The 19,672-nt window shown below is 37.8% G+C and overlaps 2 protein-coding genes across 5 annotated transcripts in view; both read right to left on the reverse strand.

Annotated features, from left to right (window-relative positions):
- The window catches only part of Pi3K68D (phosphatidylinositol-4-phosphate 3-kinase catalytic subunit Pi3K68D), a 44,696-nt gene extending 33,514 nt beyond the window's left edge, over window positions 1-11,182 (reverse strand). For 2 of the 4 annotated variants that reach the window (XM_074106621.1, XM_074106598.1), the window contains exons 1-9: window positions 11,005-11,182; window positions 10,728-10,864; window positions 8,647-8,764; window positions 7,587-7,712; window positions 6,885-7,422; window positions 5,702-5,852; window positions 1,585-1,775; window positions 933-1,023; window positions 385-528 (exon numbers count right to left, since the gene is read on the reverse strand). In XM_074106621.1, coding sequence (XP_073962722.1) covers window positions 385-528; window positions 933-1,023; window positions 1,585-1,775; window positions 5,702-5,852; window positions 6,885-7,422; window positions 7,587-7,712; window positions 8,647-8,764; window positions 10,728-10,839 — 1,471 coding nt within the window. In that variant the 5' untranslated portion in view covers window positions 10,840-10,864; window positions 11,005-11,182. Of the gene's footprint in view, window positions 1-384; window positions 529-932; window positions 1,024-1,584; window positions 1,776-5,701; window positions 5,853-6,884; window positions 7,423-7,586; window positions 7,713-8,646; window positions 8,765-9,366; window positions 9,458-10,727; window positions 10,865-11,004 lie in introns of those variants that run through there. The other 2 variants (XM_074106606.1, XM_074106615.1) reach the window with 2 other exon arrangements.
- A 2,882-nt stretch (window positions 11,183-14,064) lies between these two features.
- On the reverse strand, window positions 14,065-18,843 carry LOC141445471 (uncharacterized). The gene is made up of 3 exons (XM_074111314.1): window positions 18,564-18,843; window positions 15,832-15,970; window positions 14,065-14,813 (listed from the first exon to the last, which is right to left on the reverse strand). Exons 1-3 carry the CDS (start codon window positions 18,689-18,691, stop codon window positions 14,394-14,396), a joined length of 687 nt encoding a protein of 228 aa, XP_073967415.1. The 5' UTR covers window positions 18,692-18,843; the 3' UTR covers window positions 14,065-14,393.
- Window positions 18,844-19,672: the final 829 nt, after the last annotated feature.

Here is a 19,672-nt window from a genome sequence, read left to right on the forward strand (position 1 = left end):
ATGCCAAATACTATAAGAGCAGCTCGTTTGCGGTATGCGCCGCTAGAGGCGCTTTCTTTTTGTTCAAATTTTAAAGTTCATAATTAAGACATTAAAGTTAACGCGATTAAGATGTTTGTGACCAGGAACAATTTCGAGACGAAAGAAGCATTCAAGACTCATAGCTGGCACTAAATGAACTATGCTAAGAGCTTCTATGGGATGCAGTATGTGTACATCCAAGTAATTACATATTTCCCCAAAATATTCAGATAACAAATGCTCTTATGTAATTTGTGTACATACAGTACACGAGTTAACGGGACATGCATTACCAGCTCTTACATTTTGGGGCAGTATATTCCGTGACGCACATTAACCGCACCTCCAAGAACTTAGACTTACCGTCGGATGTGAAGGTGATAGGCTCATCGGAGTGAGCGTGTTGGACTAGAATCTTAATGCTAGTGTTTGGCGGGTACTTGCCGCCGGAACGCGCCGCTATCACATGCCCTGGGTTAGTTGACGCGTCAGTGTGGACGAACTTTTCTGGAATCAGAAAGCGTTGTCTAATTAGTGAGAAGTATTTCGAATAATAGGACGCGTAGCGTAAACTTCCAATATGATATCGAATAATTCCATTCTTCGGAATTAGCTTATTATTTGGAATTTTGTAATTGTTACATTACTCGTAAAGTAGAATATGCAAGGACGGGGGAACTCATTATTTCTCGCTCAAGTGCGAATGACAACCAACAAGTTAACAAGCATCTGTCGCCGCTAAACAAAATGGCGGAAACTTGAGCAACGGCGCGTTTTGGACATGACTACAGAAGACTTTACTCGCACAAACTCACTGACTCATGATGGACTAAAATATTTTTGTGCCTTTAAAGAAAATGCTTCCTGTGCAGCTACATTGTTTGTAATATACTACTAACGTCAGTACTTACTTCGTACATCGAGAACCATTTTCAAGAACGCTTTGTGCTCGTTGTCGCAATTCCTTGTTCTGCATTTTATTATGCAGTCATACAATTTGTTCTGAAAATATGACAATCCATACTAATATTATAAATGCGAAAGTGTGTGCGTGTTTGTATGTTTGTCTGTCTTTAACGTCGAAATTGGTCGACGGATCGACGGATCGACATTGGCATTGCCACAGAGATTATGGGCCAGAGAGGAGACATAGGCTACTTTTTATACCGGAAAAATGTACAGTTCCCGAGGGGTCACCGCGCGATAACCGAATTCCACGCGGACGAAGCCGCGGGCAAAGGCTAGTAAAAATATATTTTAAAATAATTTCATTATTTGCGGTTAGGTACTACTAGGACGTAATGAAGCCTTAAATGTAATTAGAAAGAAAGAAAATAATTTATTTATAACAGCAATGACACATTTAGTAAAAATAACAATAAGAAATGTTGCCGCTATAAAAAGGTCCCGGCTCAGCATATAATTGAGATTTAGATTAAGAGTGATTCAGTCTGTATTCTAGAAATAAAAAAGTACTAGGTGAAAAAGAGCAGTGCATCTTTTCTAAATGGGATTTATAAGAGGGGTAATCTTCTTCGGCTAAGGATTTAATTATTCACTTACCGTGGTAGACCTTCTAGCCACAGACGGCACAGATATGGTCTTGGGCGGTGGCGAAGGCAATATAGAGCTATCCTTCTTATTAATCGTCGCGTATACGGGCGTCTCTCGCATCTCTGTCTCTCCGTATAAAAAGTCGAGTGGGTCGTACTCTTCATACACGCTTCCTGAACCTTCGCTGGCAACTGCGTACTCTGTTAAGATATATTATCATAGTAATATACTTGAGTTACAGTGAATTCCTTTACGAATTTTGAGGGAAATTCTGTAACAAGTATTGTCACAGAACCGTGTGTACCTACTTTTAAATGTTTAGGCATCCTTTGTAATAAAAAGTCTAACATCTAAAAGCAAAGGCAACCTGTTGACATCTGTACTAATATTTGCTAAGTAGTGTTAAAATAAAATCATATTTAATGCAATGAGGGCAAAAAGACAATACTAACGCCATCTAGCGATATTTTGCCTGTCGTTTAGCCCTCATTACAGTAACGTTTATTTTTGTTGTATTTATTAGTAACAAACTAATCGAGCATTTTTTTGTAAAATCAACTACAAACAACGAAGATATCATCTAATTCGCCTATTTCATTAGAATAAGACGAAAAAAAATGCATCTCTTTGGCATCGAAATTGGTCGATTGCAAAGAGATGTAAATAATAATAAAGATAAGGTGAGTCGGGGCAAGCGCGCCGCAGGGGGTAAGCGCGCCTACCATTAAAATATCGAAAAGTATCATAAGCACTAATAACGACATCTAACAACAACGCACCTGACCTAAGACCTGTAAGATGTCGTTAGTACTGCAATATCAACACTTTTCGATATTTTAATGGTAGGCGCGCTTACCCCCTGCGGCGCGCTTGCCCCGACTCACCTTAACTAAAACACTGTAACACAATAGTTATATTTAAGTGCATGAAAAAACTCAGTGGTCCTTTATAAACACATACTAAACTAAAAATATGCAATTTAGTGGATGTATAAAATAAATGAAATGTAAGTGTCATGATTTCATGATTGTCATCAATGATCAGATTAGACACAACTGTCAAACACACAACACGATTATAACGTATGAAATTTTGAAAAAAAAAACAACTGGATCATGCCCGTACTTTACCAGAAGCAACACGTCGTGATATGGCAAATCCTTGTTGACATATACAAAACTGTAAGGATACAAGAAAAATAATCGAATTTGATCGATTATTTTTATAAAATACTCAAACAAAAAAATTATGTCGAAAAATTCGTCAAGCATGTTGACACTTAAAGAATTCTTATACCTTGATTTTTATTCTGCGAAATTCGTCCAAAAACGTTCCTTGTATTTGCTCCTTAGAAGCTTAGAACAAAAAATCAACTCGTTAGCCCCACAGCCCACAGCCCCGCAGTGTATACTGACACAATTTTACTGGCACCATGTGAACCAGCACTAATAGGGAATATTACAGAAATTTTCTCCCGTCAGAGTGCAGCACTAGCACAAAACCGTAAACAGTTTTTTGAGTATCTTAAATGCCATAATATCGTATTATTGCAATTAAATTTTAGAGAATTAGATCTATCGTTACTATCTATGTAAAATATCATGTTATTTTGTTACTAATAAATAAATATATCATGATTTCTACCTATGTACTAATCGGGACTACCCGAGGTTTTCATCGATTTTTGACAAGTTTTAAATCGTATCTCCTACTTTTGCACTGCAGATAGAATTATAAGTCAAACGGCTACCGGTTCTTCAATCTTTTATATCCATTTTTGTCTACCGGATTTTGAAAAAAAAAATATTACTTAATTTTGTATGTTTTTTTTAAACGTTGTCAAAAAAACACTTATTTCTTATCTCTAATACGTGAAAGATCTAACATATAAGAAATCTACATATTTGGGTTCGTCTTTTACGTCTCTAAAAACGTCTCTAGAGTTTTCATCTGAAACTAATCAACACAAAAGTCATGGCCAGAGAGCCAGTTTTTTGGCCTAAAATTGTTCAACTTTGATGCCAAACATCTCGAAGACAATGAACTTTGAAGTAAATCTTGGATACTATATTGCTTAAAGCCGTTGTTGTTAATATAATACGCTACTATCGCTCGAAGGTCATTGGGGCATGGGATCCCCTCAATACTGCTCTTTGGTCATGATCTGTCATAGCCACAAAATATAAAGAGAACTGACGTTGTCATGGTTTTGCGCTAGTGTCGCCCCCTGCGCAGAGCTTTGCCTATTATGCCCTATAGACAGAGCATAGTAAGGAATACTGAGCTTCACTTAGAGTCCAGTTTGACGAATTTTTCTTTGAGTTGTATTCTATAAAATACGGTCACGACCATCAATTCGAGACTCATTCGTCAAAAAATATGTCTGTCATACCGCTGTAACTCAGCATTTACCTAGAACTTCTAGGCTGAGGTGGGTCCAACATTGAAGGTCGTGACTGTACAAGTATCTATACAAAGATTTGCCAGAGGAGTTTACCGTTGGAACGGATTAAAGTTTATTGCACACATTCATCTTATATCATTTTCTTAGTAGATCGATTCAAAATAATCCTTTTTTGTTTTCAGAAATTGTATGATGCTATAATTTAATATCGTTGAGAATTTAAATCGAATACACATCATGACGTCTTACTCTCCACGAGGGATTTGGAGTCAAAAATTGCGCTGAATAATCTTTACAGGGGCGTTCAGTGAAACTAATCCAGCCAGTACATGTACAATCACTCGCATTCGTCATACAAGTGTGTGCTGAACCAGAGGCCGTATTGTCTAACGTCCGCTGTTGCCATCGGATTCACCGTCTCTTTCTACCTTTCTACCCTTATCCTGAACCGTTTGTCGGAAAGCAGTGAAAGTGATTGTGATTCTGAATGTGTTGGAAAGTACGGCATCAGGATACGAACCCGGGATCTCCGACTTCAAAGCCAGGGCCGGTTATCACTTAGCTATTACGTCGTTAATACTTTTTAGCCACGCCATGTTAAAGAAGAATGTGTGCAACAACCTTTTCCCGCAATAATCCTGAACCAAGACAAAGAAACTACAAGAAACTTTAGGGTAAACATTGCGTTGACGGCGTTTTAATGCCTTTCTACTTTAATAAAGTGACGAACAAAGAAATGGCAGAACGATCGAACGCATCTCAATTGGAGTAACAAGTACTAATAGGCAAGAATAACATAAGAGAAGGCGTTTAAATCATGACTAAATATTACAACACAAATGTGAGTTTTTTCGTTCGTTTTTTCCCAAACGTGACCCAAATATCAAAGTTGTCCAGTAGGGCTACTATGAAATTCGAAAATCGAAGTTCGTATCGTACCGTCCCGCTCACGCTAATATTATTTCATACGAGAGTAAGAGGGACGGTACGATACGAACTTCGATTTTCGAACTTCGTAGTAACCCTACAGACCTCATGATACTTATGCCAGCTACGTAGCCCATCACAGAAACCATAATTGTTGATAAACAGAAGGACATCATAGGTACTATTCAAATTTAACTTAATAATAATAAGTTTTGAAGTACACTGATCGAAATAACACTGGAATTTTTTTATGAAATTTTCCATCAAGAAAAACATCGTGAGGACACGAAGTAATTCAATGGTGCGGGTGAATTTCCCAATCCGCACTAGGCACAGACAGCAACAAAGACATGAATACAGCCAAAGTGCAAAAAATATGAATACACGACCTTAATGTTCAGGCAATAAAGTCCTGTATACATATTTTTGGCACTTCAAACATATGTATACGTACGTACGTATATGTACGTAAGTGTACTCGTATTTTTGTTGCTGACTGTATGCGTGTAAACTACAGCTCAAGTTCTCTCCGTTTAAGAGACACAGTGTGCCGAACATTGGGGTATACGCCGAAGACGATGACACTGTTAAGTCTAAGGGGCTGTTTCACCACCGATTGATTAATTTTAACTGACGGATAAATGTGATGCCGTCTCCGTCTATTCCAAAAAAAACAAACAGAGACGGCATCAAATTTATTCGTCAGTTAAAATTAATCAATGAATGGTGAAACAGGGGGTAAATCTTGGTTCAAGTTTACGCAATGAAATGAATAATGAGACATAAACCACTCACCAGGGCTACTTTGTTCAGTTAGTAGCGGATCAAACGCTTCAAGTACACTGACTCTTACGCTACCTTGACCGCTGTTCTTCTTCCTTCCACCGAAATCTATCAAGTTCATTGATTTAGGCAGACTGCCAATGGTGTCGTTGGATTCATTGGACTAAAAAAAAAAATACTTTGGTACATTAAATTATGTAGTATGGACCCGCGTGGGAACTAATAGGCCCGTCTTTTTACTCTGAGTGTGGCAGTTAAACGTAAATAGACTGGAGTTGACCGGTTTAAACTGCATTTTGCTATTAATTGCAATCATCGTTAGTGGTAAGGCGACTATTTTTGTAAGTACGCACACCTCACGCATCGATGTTTTTTTTACTAATTGCTTTTAATTACTATACCTGTACCTGGGTATCGTAATTTGCGCACTTTTTTAATATAAATGCAGAGACTATAAAAAAATCGGGTCTTGTTGGTTGACAGGCATTGGATATTAGATAGATGGAGTACATTCCGTAGTGTAGGGTTGCTATAAGTGTGGGACGCAGACCGAGACATTTAAAGACAAAGTAGTAAAGGTAGAAAAAAAGGTACTTTTATTACAGCAATAGGTAACTTTAAAGGTTTAGTCCTTGCCTAAATACAAAACAACTTTGAACACAGCCATTCAATGCCAGCAACCCGCTAGTCGAGTTCTCTGTTCGTAGGCGCTTTTCGCTACAAAGTGGAAAATGCACGTTATCGGTTATGTTATAGCTTAATTGTAGGTATATTATTATTTACTGAGTCCAGCCCCCTACTAAATAACTATGATAACCAGGACAATTTGCTTATCGGCCGGGACGCCGGGACACCATGCTTCAAACCGGGACACGTCCCGGCGTACCGGGACCTATGGCAACCCTACCGTAGTGGAATCAAAAGGAAAATTAGTCTAAAAATTAGCGGCTTAGCTGTAAGAGTTAGAAGGCTCGATAGTACATTAAAGTTGGGTAAAGAAGTCGGTCGCCAATTTGTGTTTGGGAAACTACGGTGTACCAAATGGCGGGCTCAATTTGTGCCCGTGGGAGATAGCGGAACAAAAGGCGCTCAAGGTCGTGGGAGCTTCGGAAAATCTATTTTCGACTCAAATTTGTGCTGGGAAAGGGCAGGTTAAGTATTTTAGGTTTTAATTTTTTATATGATACCAACTCACCGCAGTACTAACTTCCGAAACTTTCCTCGTCTTGGCATCGTTTTCTGCTTCACTCTGGTTATTGTTTACAACTTGCGGCGACGGCGCATGCATCGGCGGATAGTTGTGCATTGGATTCAATTGCGGATAAAGACTAGGAGCTACCGGTCTCGTAGGTCTCGATATCATATTAGTTGTATTATAGTTGTATAGAGGAGTAACGGGGGGAGGAGGATAGCCCATGTAAGGGGATGGTGACGCCATCCTAGTTTGGTTATAAGGTATCGTCGGAGTGTACATAGGGTTGGGAGAAGTGTAAGCTGACTCGGGAGGACCGGGAACGGGCGCGTAGTAAGGATACATGGGATTTGGCGGCGTCATGGGAGCAGGCATGCCGTATGGGGTATTAGGGGGATACGGCGGGGGTTGGAAAGGGGGTTGCTGGTAGTTGTAATTGTAAGCCGGGTTGTAGGGATAACCCGGCCGCGGGTTGTAGTAGTGGTTATTCATCGCTGCTGGTTGGTTTGTGGTTGCTTGTTCCTGAGTCTGCAAATTTAAGCTGAAAAAAGATATTTTTGTTGTGATGGGGTTTTTATCAGAACGCAATATTTTTATCAGGCAATGAAACACTAGTTACTTAAATTCAAGATTATTCTTATCTTTCAAAGTACAAGCTTTGTGTGTAGTGGAAGCATGTTTTAGGACATTGGAAATGATAAGTACTTGTTGAATTGCTCGATGTATTCCTTGAGAGACGCGTGAGGGTCCTTTGGAGCGGTTTTACTAGTAGGACTGTTGAACGAAATGAGGTCACTGCTCTCGTTTCTGGTTGGACTGGTTCCTGTCGATCTGTGAATAAAAAAGACAAACATAATTATTTAGTAAACAAGAAAATCAAACAGGACTTTTATAATTATTTCAATTTGGTAGCAATTTCATTTTTTTGTAAATTTAGAGGTGATAAAAAAAACAAATGGCAGACTTCAGAAGTGTTGATTAGTGTTGGACTTGCAAAGTGGAGGTATAGAGTTCAAGTCTAGGTTATAAACAACTAACTTTCTTTTAGTTATTTATTTCTTCCCAAAAAAAACACGACTTAAAAAAATAAAAAAATCAGAGCAAAGCACGGTCGTCCAGGTACTAACAATATAATATGTATGCTTTGGATGTAATATAATAGGACTTCATATCTCATTTCATAGTATACATATATTATTCTTTTTTATTCACTATCGCTTTGTAGAACTTGAGGACCAATCACACAAACAAATGTGATGCAACTACAGGTTGATTAAAAATACATTTAACAAATACAATATTTTAACTACCAAAGTTAATCACTATTAACATACTTTAAGCCACACACACAATATTCATCCTACTTTGAACTTTAACATGAATGATAAACAAAAGCATCAAAATTTCCATAATCAAGACTAATGATTTACTAGATTATCTAGTTGCTAGCTTTATGCTCACATTCAAATGTAATTAATCTATAATGGACATTTTAATTACCTATGTTAGTCCAATATAAAAGCATTAAGCAGTCTCAACATAACCTGATCTATATTATTACTATTAGTAACTATTAAGGAGAATTGACATTATTATTATGATAATACTAGGATCAAAGCAATATTTTCTATGACATTGATAACAACCATTACAACCATTTTTTATCTGCCACTGCATACTTAATCAACAAACCTTAACACTTAATAACAAACTTTAACCATCCCAACTAAGTAAAAGCTTGAAAGTAACAGGGTAGTATACTCACTGAGGAGTTTCCGTGGTATTGGTCCTGCCTCGCGAAGGTCGCCGCGGGGGAGGAGGGAGCGCGGGCGGCGGTCCGTCGCTCTCCGCACGCCGGCGGGTACTGACGCTTGCAACATTATCTGCAGATAAATATTTGGTATCAATCAGATATTGATTGCGCCTAACCAATCCAAATGAAGCATTAATACTGTTTATGTTTACGAAAATGATGTTAAAATATATATATATATACATGTTATATGTATTTCTATGTTAGGTCCACTAGGTGGACTGACGACTTTGTGAGAATTTCGGGCAACTGGTGAATGCAAGTGGCGAGTTGTCGCTCATTGTGGCGTTCTAAGGGGAAGGTCTTTATTCAGCAGTGGTCGTCTTCCGGCTGATGATGGTGATGATGATGATAAGTTAAAATATTTCTTTCAACTGAAATCTTAGCATGCTACGAAAACTCCAAACTCTATGTTCACACCATCAAAACTAAAATCAAAAATCATGCATCATGTACACAATTTTACATACATTATTACACAGATTACACAGAATTAATTTATAAAGGAGCACATCACAACTAAGAAGTTACTTTCATTGTGAAGTTATACTCTTTAAAAAAAGGTTAATGAATTACAGTACAAACTCTATTTGGATTTTTCAGAAATCTTCATGTATCAGAAATCATCTTTTTGTATCAAATCTTTCATCAGAAATCAGCTTGTATACCAACCATATCTTAAAATCATCATGGTGAGAGGCTGCCTGTACCCAGAAGTAAGCCATAAATGGCCTCAAGATTGGTAACACCAATGTCTAATATTGAAGCATTTCAGTCACAAGCTCACTTTTACTGACAATATGGCTAACCACAAGCAATCACGAAAAACAAAAGAAAGACTAAAGTTATTGAATAAATTGATACAAATCATGAACCACACCACCCGTGGACTACTTTTGGGGGAGCTAATGACAGGTTCATATCCGTGGGAAATATGTAACTTGTTTGAACATAATAAGCTAAAACGATGTATACATGTAGTAATAGGGTGACGACCTACACTTCCTTTGATGTTGATAAGGAAATGGTAGCCCATTACATAATAGGTTCCATGAAAAAATTAAGGAAAAATACTTTCTCAGAATTCATTGTCTGTAATCAATCTTTTTAAAAAAAGCTGTTTTAATTAAAACCACAGATGGTTTTGTCATAGTGAAGATTAAAGTAAATAAAATATTAATGCTTTTGAATTTGAGTAAAAAAAAAAAACATGATGTTAAAAATGACAACTTGTATTTACACATACCTACTTGTTTTTAAAAATATGATGGCATTAAAATTCCATAAATTAATTGAGTTGCTAAATGAGATAAACATTAAACATTACTGTAATTAATTTTGCAGTGTTGTAACAATTTATAATGCAATAGTTATTGCTTACACAACAATTTGTCTTGTACCTTCTAGTCTAGATGGCCTAAGACAAACACTTGGTTAATCCTGGACGCTAGGTACCTTTAACCATTCTTTTTTTAAATTAGAATTACACATACAAGACAAAACAAGACTAGATATCAAAACTAGAATGCAGATTTTTTCAGTTCTCATTTATAAGGGTTAATTAAATAAAAAGTACTCAACTTAAATTACTGGTGAAGATATGAAAGTGTCTTGAATTATAAAGTTTTATAAAGCTCAAATTAATTTGCGCTACTTTGATGCAAATAAATGAAAAAATCATTAGACTTGTTTAATATTATTGCTGATCCAGTATATATTTTTTTAATGTATGAGTCATAATCAAGCTATCACCATCATTAATTCTAGCAAAAAACTCCTCCAAAACAATATTCTACAAAATGATTATTACTGAAAAGTAATCACTTTGGAGATCTCTAAACTTGGTTCAAAGTTCATTGTTATTGAAGGCCTCAAATCTGTTACTTGATTAGTGTTGTAAACACAAACCATTACAACTGACAGATGTGTGCCAGCCAAGTAATTAGCCATATCACGCGGAACACGAAAGACCATGTACTATGAACACCTTAGGTAGTTCTTAGGCAGTTTAAGTTATGATAATCAGTAATCACCTGAGCTGCTCAGCTGTTTTTTCCTTCGGAACTGCTCAAGCGCTAGACTTTCTATACTGAGAGCTTGCGCCTTTTCCAAATCCGCTTGGAACTGGAGGTCGTACTCAGACATTATCGGGTCGTCCCGTCCCGATTATCTACAACGCGGAAAATTAACGTGAGAACATAAGGAACTGTTGTATGTAACACAATAACACACAGTTACAAAAACTTTCAACACCGACAAATGTAGCGGTTAAAATACATCACAGCACGAAATCCCGGGCTATTGCCTCACCTTAAGAAAGTCCCGATAACGCGTGTTTTGTTTACTTTTCAAGACATTGTCGACGAGATCTTTCGTTAAGAATCTCGATTTTTGTATAAAAAAATGTGTCGTGAAGAAGACGAGTTTTTAGTAAACTGGGTAACTGATCTTAACCATAATAAATAAAAAATCATGTTCGACTGTCAGGCACCCAACAGAGGAGACAAGTATATGCCGATACACGGTGTGAAAAAAAGAGAAATCCGAGGTGACATAAATTGTTTGCTTCTTCTAAATTAAGTCGGGTGATACTGAGAGTGATGTGCTGTGCAAAATCGCTTGTCTAATCGATTCGTGAAACTCGTTTCAATTATTTTCAATTTAAATAAAGAAGTTATTTAATTATTTATTTCAATTAATTTAATTTCAAACGTGTTGGGAAAATGCTTAGCATGAAATTTATAATCAGAATACAATTTGGTGTAATGAAATCCTCATTTAGGCTTAATTTAGGTTTATAATTATCTACTTTGTGTTTAGGTCACTCAGTTAATCAAAGTAAAATTTTCGTTTTAATAATTTGATCGAACAGCAGCAGGGCTGCTACGAAACTCGATACTCAAAGTTCGTGTCGTGCTGTCTCTCGGACACTTATACTATTTAATACGAGAGCGAGAGGGACGGTACAATACGAACTTCGAGTTTCGTAGTAGCCCTGCAGAATGGAGTTGACATAATTGTCCATTCTACAGATAGGAAATTTAGCCAAAGCCATCTCGCGCTCTCGCGGCAGTTTTCATAAATGGCGATGGCGACCGAACTCGTTTCATGAAAAAAGACTGCAGGACTACTACGAAACTCAAAAATCGAAGTTTATGTCGTACCATCCCGCTGACGTTTAGAGTGAGAGGGACGGTACGATACGAACTTCGTTTTTCGAATCTCGTAGTAGCCCTGCTGACAAACTAAGGCTGCGCGAATCAAGGCGTCAAGCGTCTAGGATTATATATTCTGTGGTTTAGGGTAGGGTACAGGCATTCGAACTAACATGAAACACAGAATACCGCGCAGGAAATAAGCGTGGAGCGGTATTCTGTGTGGCCTCTTTGTTGCTTAATTTAGTCAGCACAAGGTAATCAATCACGCGCTACTTAATCCGTGCAAGTCTCTGAAACAAGCCTAGCTCTCTTTTGCACGTTCGGTTACATGTTTTCCCACTTGTATCGTATTAGTTATAAGTAAGTAGCCGTAATGTGGTTTAAATTATCGTACCTACAGGATTTTTTTAACACCATAAGTATATACATTTTTGGCGGGTGCTTTTCACTTGCATAAATTTTTTTTCTTGTGAATATTGTGGCATACTAATAAATGTTTTATTTGCTGTAATTTTTCTAACCTCCTGTTGATAGACATTGCAAAATAATTACCTAATAAATCTCATTTTTTTCCCAATAAATAGTTGGACATATTTAATTTTTTCCTTATCATCAGTATTTCAGTAACTACTGATTTCGAAATAAATACCTCTACCCCTTATGATTTCCAAACGAATGTTATATAAAAAATCTATTACTTATATAAGTACAAGGAGTAATATACATTTGTAGTAATATATAGACTGCATATGCAGTCAAAGTAATTATGAACAAAGTGAATTTGAAACTGATTTTTCCAGAAAAGAAACACAAAATATTGATACCATTGCTGCTCAAAGTATTAGCGGCTAATAATTTGAATATCGATATCAAATATTTTGGTTTTGAAATCGATATCACAACCCTTGAGCGCCATTTTATGCGCCGTGTTTAGGTATGCACGGAAATTTTGTAGTTATTTCCAGTCCATAGGTGTAAAGGTCAATGCCGGTGACAGCCGTATGACGTCAAGCTTCATACAGTGTTTTTTTATCTAGATTCAATCCAAAGAGTAATTGTACCTATAGATTCAATCTAGATATATAGATAATCACTAAAGAGGTAGGAGATACAATAGAGAGAAGATAGGTTTTCTTAATATGCGAAATACAGCAGACATGATTCCAAATGCATTTTTTACTGTTCGTCTGGTTCTGCTCAAACGATTCGTGGGTAAATTTGTCGACAAAGTAAGCTGTGACTGGACAGTGAAATGTACATCACTATTAGCCTATTAGCACACGTACTAAAACTGACGTTTGACGTTTGACCAAACATCCTTGAAATCGGATGTCGCTTTTGCAGTACTTATAGTTGACTTTTTTTAACAAATGGCAGTAGCTACATGATCGAGGAGTACAACTATATACGGTTGACTTGTGGTATAATATCTTTGATAATCACTAACAACTTATTGGTCTCTTTACGGATATTTAATTGACACTTGAGACGGCTAGTACTTATTTATAAAAACATTCTATATGTCGATCAATAAAGGTCATCCACCATTACGTCTCATATTTCGTTTTCTAGAATTTTTTTACCGTACAACGGCAAATAAACCTACTAGACACTGGCAAAGTTGTCCTCCAATGGACAGCGCCATATTTTTCTAATAAAACAACAACAACAAACAATCCTATATGTCAATTTTCGTCATAATGACGTCACCGTCACCGGCGGCATCAAAGTTTCGCTCCCTAATTGGTTTCAGTTTCAAGCTTTCTACTTTTTTTATGGTATAGGGGGAAAACGAGTAAACGGATCGCCTGATGGTAAACGATTACCGTCGCCCATGGACACCTGCAACACCAGAAGAGTCAAAAGTGCGTTGCCGGCCTTTTAGGTAGGAGTACAGTGTGATTAATTCGAGTTAACACTTGACAGATGGGCGTGCCTTCAGTCAATTTTCAACTTTGACGTCATACAAATAAAGCCATTTTTAGTATACCGCTACCCACGTTTACAGACTATGTAAAAACTGTTTTATTTGTATGAAGGCACGCCCATCTGTCAAGTGTTAACTCCAAGTAATCGTACTGTACGTACGCTCTTTTTTCTTCGCTCCCATTTTGCGTGGCAATTAAAGCTGCAATTTGTAATCGTAATGCAAATGCCTAAATGCCATTCGATCCCTAAAATAAACATTTTGACAAGAATAAAACAAAATTGGTAGCAAAACTGCAGGCAATCTATTTATTTAAGTACTTAAGTTACTGAAGAAATATGTTTAAAATTTTACAAAACGCAGCGCATTTTTATAGATTATAGTACCTAGTTCCTCTAACAAATAAGTACCTAAATCAATTTTGTAGCCATTTAGCTGTTTACTTGTAGCCTTTCCTTGTACCAATTTGCCATGGTTTGATGGTAACCAATGGGTATTGCGTTCGTAACGTATTTACCCCTTTCTCGCCAATAGATCTACGTGTGTGTGAAAAGGATGGACGTTGTATCTCGGCGATAAATGATGGACATCTTACTAGCTTCGTCTCCAAAACTTCAATTGACTGGTGTTTTGCCAGCCGCCGTGCTGGAGTGTTTTTTTCTAATACTGACTTTCTTCTTCAGAACTTTGCGATTAGACGCAACTTCTTTTGGTTGCGATTTATTTTGGGCAAAATTTCTTTCGGGGCTTGCTCTTGGATTTAAATTCTTGTTGGCGACTATCGTCGTCCTCTTCACGACAGTAGGGCGCCTGATTCTGCTTGGGGATGTCACTTTTGAGGTTTTTGTGCCTTGGTGTGAGCGTGACCCTGCTCTTCCTCCGGACGTTCCTTTCTTGGGGTGCATAAGATCGCCCCCTTGGGCATTACTCTTCGCCTTCTTCATTTTCCTTTTCGTTTTGGTTTTAGTTTTCTTCGGTTTTGATTCGTTCTCGTTGGGCTTCTGTTCAGGTTTCTCACGAGCTTCTGCGGCCATCTTAAAGAAAAGAAAAACTTGTATGTAACTATAAGTAGGTACTTAATTTAGGTTTAAAATTGTGACTGTACATGTTGTTGATACGAGTATGCGACCTTATGATAGCTATGTCTACGCAACAAATGTGTGTTCATGCAACTCCTCCACCACCACACTAAGAACACAAACCAAGGCACTACACTGACACGTTTGGAACTCAACTAGAGTTCTTCCTCAGAGTAACACAACTGTTCACCATGCTACCAGTAGACTTACCTACCATCTGTACAGTCACCAGCATTCATATCTGCCACAGCGGAGCGTGCAAAAATATATCTGACACGACCTTCCGGCCCTAGAAATAGAGTCGTATCAGATATTTATGCACGCTTGTTGTGTCAGATATTGGTGCTGGTGACTGTACCACTAGCTAGTTGGGTTTGTGTGATTTCAGAAGAGCGTGGGTATCAGCTGCCCGGGGCTAAAGTAACGCCTGATTCAATATTGTTGTGGCTATATACTTACCTACCTATGGCCAGCTTTGACACAATAAGTATTAGAACTTAAATGAGCGAAACCGCTTGAAGATGCGTAAACAAATTGCAAAGACTCCAGATTCAGTTTCTTTCATACATACAAGTACCACTACCATGAATTTACAGTGACCGTACTCGATAGCGACGGCGTAAATTATTTGTATGGAGAATTGTACTGCCCTGTAGTGTAAGTTTCGGTTACAAAATACGTCTCGATCGCGTTTGCGTTAAAAACTCAATTTGTATGGAAACACGAACATCGCAAACGTTCCGCTAGAGGCGCTGTTAGTGTTTGCATACAAATTGAGATTTTAACGCGAACGCGATCGAAACGTATTTTGTAACCGAAAACTTACACTAAGGGAATAATTTACGCCGTGGCTATCGAGTACGGTCACTGTAAACTCATGGTAGTAGTGGTAAGGGGCATTTCTTTGTACCACGGCAGTCGTAAAGTGACAGATATATTTATACGTGGTATCGCCACGAAACTTTAGATTTACCTGTTCATAGAAAACGTCGTCGGCGTCCTGCCGGTCACAGAAGTCTAGCAATCTATTGCAGACGTTCCTTAAATTTTTGATTTTCTGTTTTTTGGTTTTTCCAATATTTGTACGATCTACTTCATCTAATCTTAGAGTTCTGTAAAAGAAACACATTCATGTCAACTCTAATATAATAATAGGTATGCATGTGAGCAGGGGTCAGACAAAAAGTGCGGATGACGTAAAAATGACGTAATCTTGCACACAAGATAATGTTTTTACCCGACTGCCCGAAGGAGGGTTATGTTTTTATTTAAACTTCCATGTGACATGTAGTAACAAAGTAGCATTCATGAAGTAACAAAATAATCGTAAATAAATCAATGGAATTCAGTGAATAAAATAAATTTCATATGTTTAATAAAGAGGTTGATAAATGATAAGTGATAATTGTTTATGAAAATCAAAAATACTCTTTGAAATCATCCTATAAGTGGTTTGACGTCATCGGCACTTTTTGTCCGACCCCTGCATGTGAGCAATAGGAAAAGGAACTGTGCTTAAGAGTACGGTCAAGGCTTTAATGCATGAGTCACCATGGAACCTTTTCAAAGCAAAAGTCATTACGATTTTCCTTATTAATTAATGCGATGTCACTATATAACGTTTTCCTAGGTACTGTGAAATGGTTCCAGGTGCCTAATAAATTAAATTCTTGAACCGTACCTACTTCAAAAATGCTGATGCGACAAAGTGCTCAAAAGTATCAATTTTTTTTCGAACGGACCGTTTGTTGCTCATAGTTGTTCTTTATTATAGGTAAATAGCGGATCAATTTTGTTGATTCTTTTGTCCTATCAGATATTATTTAATACCTAACTAGTGAATTGAAATTTCGGTTTAGTTTCAATTTCGGCAGAATATCTGGTGAAACTAGGAATAAAACCGAAGTTGGGTTCGTGGGCTTTCGTGCGACACTCGGGCGGGAGCAATGAGGTACACAGAAGCGAAATATCGCTAGATGGCGTTAGTATCGTGAGGTCCGTTTGACGTTTGACGTTTGCTTGCGATTGGCTCATTTAGTTATTTAACCAATCACGAGCAAAGTTCAAACGGACCTCACGGATATTTCGCCTCCGTGAAAACCACATGAAAACCCTTATTGGCGTCGTGGAGCTACTTAATGGCTCTGCCTTACTGCTTGGCTAATTTAGTTATTTAACCAATCACGAGCAAACGTCAAACGGACCTCACGGATATTTCGCCTCCGTGAAAACCACGTGAAAACCCTTATTGGCGTCGTGCAGCTACCTAATGGCTCTGCCTTACTGCATTTCGAAGCTGCATGATTATTTTGCATCAATTAGATTAGGTATAAATTAAGTTGTGTACCTAATCTAAATGATGCGAAATAACCATACTAATAACCATAAAGAACCATATAATGTAATGTCTTAAGCTTTCGTGATTTTCACTCATAGTCAAATAGTCAAAATGCCACGCAAAGGACTACTCGTGACCACGGCCACTGTAATGTTGCCGAAACGTCGTGTGTGTTAGCGTGATAAGTCCTGTGCGTGGTATTTTGACCATATCCATAATGTCGATGGAAATGGGTCGATGGGTCCCCCTGGGCAACTCTTTAAAATCATGAGTTTCTCCATGTGGTTATAATTCATAGAGCGTATTTTTGTAGTAATTATTATATTACTTAGTAGCATACCATAACAGATTTTTAGGAAACTCTGCCACTGTTGTCTCTTGGACAACGGGAAATAATACCAAACAAGAAAAAGTTGATCGATTCAAATCACGCAGATTTAAAAATATATAAGTACACTATAATTCCTCGAATAATGGTTCTGTTCCGGTTTCAGCCGACTCAAATCAGACTGAAATTCAGTCTTATTTTCTCTTGGTAACTAGGTATTAGTATTTTTTTACACGTAGGCCAAATAAAATTTAACCTTATGTTAATGTCATACGTAAAGATTCTGACATGGAAAAACTTTTCTCAGTAAGTACAGTCAGCATCAAAGTAGCGGATCATTTTTTAACTTTATCGTATGTCGTATTAGCACATTTGTCACATTTGTATGCTGTAAAACGACAAAGTACTAAAATATGCAGCCACTTTTGATGCTGACCGACCGTAGCGTAAATTAGCACTGTCATCGTTCATCCACCATTACTTCTCATTTTTGCAGGTGGTAGGACCTTGTGCAAGGTCCGCCCGGATTGCTACCACCATCTTGCTCGCTAATCCTGCCGTGAAGCAGCAGTGCTTGCACTGTTGTGTTTCGGCGTGGAGAGTAAGACAGCCGGTGAAATTACTGGCACTTGAGGTATCCCATCTTAGACCTCTAGGTTGGCAACGCATCTGCAATACCCCTGGTGTTGCAGATGTTTATGGGCAGTGGTGATCTCTTACCATCAGGAGACATGATGGTATGGATGGCAAACGAGCAAGTGTCGCTTGCCATCCAGTCGAATAAAAAATAAGAATAAATATTTTTGTTTTCTAGAATGTTTTACCGTACAACGGCGAAACCTACTAGACACTGGCAAAATTGTCTTCCGATGGACAGAGCCATAACCATATTTACAATAAAAAAAAACTAAATTAACTACTGTGCGGCAAGTGTCATGTAATAGATATAGAAAACGCTCGCGTTGCGGCCACTCGCGCGTAGTCCATAAGCTAGGTCTTAAATAATTTGAGCCTTGATTTGAATTATTTAATGACATACTTGATAACTTTGGGTTTGCTCATTATGTCCGCTTCCTTCTCATCCATATGCATGGCCGTCGCCCAAATATTCTTAAAGAGTTTTCTGCGTTCAGCGTAACTTTCTTCTTTTGTCATCAGTTTTTCCATAACTCCGATCCCGCACCCATCACAAAGTATCCAGTTGTAGCAACATTTAAAAATATTTTACATTGTTTTTTTTATGATTTTTAAAATTATTTTACATTTTTTTTGCTTGATTGCCTTGCAGTTTTGAGTGACTTTTGAATTTGATTGACAAGAGGGCTGCGTGATCTATGTCTATGATCTATGGTGAAAAAAAGGTGTTGTTCATGCAGTTTGCAATGGATATAAAAAAGTTTTGCAGTGTTCGGACAAACTTTCAAAGTGAGCCTTGTGTTCAACTGTTAGTTATACTAACTTTAAGTTAGTTAATAACTTCGCTTGCATCCCAGCAACTTTACGCCTTCCTGGGCTGAAAAGTGGCCTACGTTAAGAAGGGTTAATAAAGTTTTCTCCTAACTAACTAACTAGTTTGGTTCAGTGACCCAAAATGAGTCTTGGCCTCCGAAACGAGAGCTTGCCACTTAACCCGATCCTGCGCAACTTCACGCCAATTGCTGGCTTGAAGCTGTCGTAGATCCGCCATCACAGCATCAGCCCAGCGATACTTCGGCCGACTAACCGGAGTTTTCTTCTGGGAAATGAAATACGAAATCGATTAATAAATTCCAGCGATTACTTACCCCCTACAAACTACATTATTTTAACGAACAATCCTACAAAGTTTAGTTAAGTAATACTTAGTACAGTCCCCACCATCAATAGGCACCTGATACAGACACAACAAAGCGTGCATAATACATCAACGACTATTTATTATTCCGGTACGACCGTCTCAGATTGTTTTGCACGCTCCGTTGTGCCAGATGTGCAGACCATACATTGGCGCTCATACGCTGACTTATTTACGTACACATGAATAAAATACCCTACTGAACATAAAAATCATCACCACCAGCCGAACGTTCACAGCTGGACGCACAGAGTACGTACATTTAATAGAGCTGGACGGTCTCCCTCGAAGAACATCACTGTGTCCGATGCTGA

Source organism: Choristoneura fumiferana, chromosome 2 (genome assembly GCF_025370935.1).
Source record: "Choristoneura fumiferana chromosome 2, NRCan_CFum_1, whole genome shotgun sequence".
NCBI lineage: Eukaryota > Metazoa > Arthropoda > Insecta > Lepidoptera > Tortricidae > Choristoneura > Choristoneura fumiferana.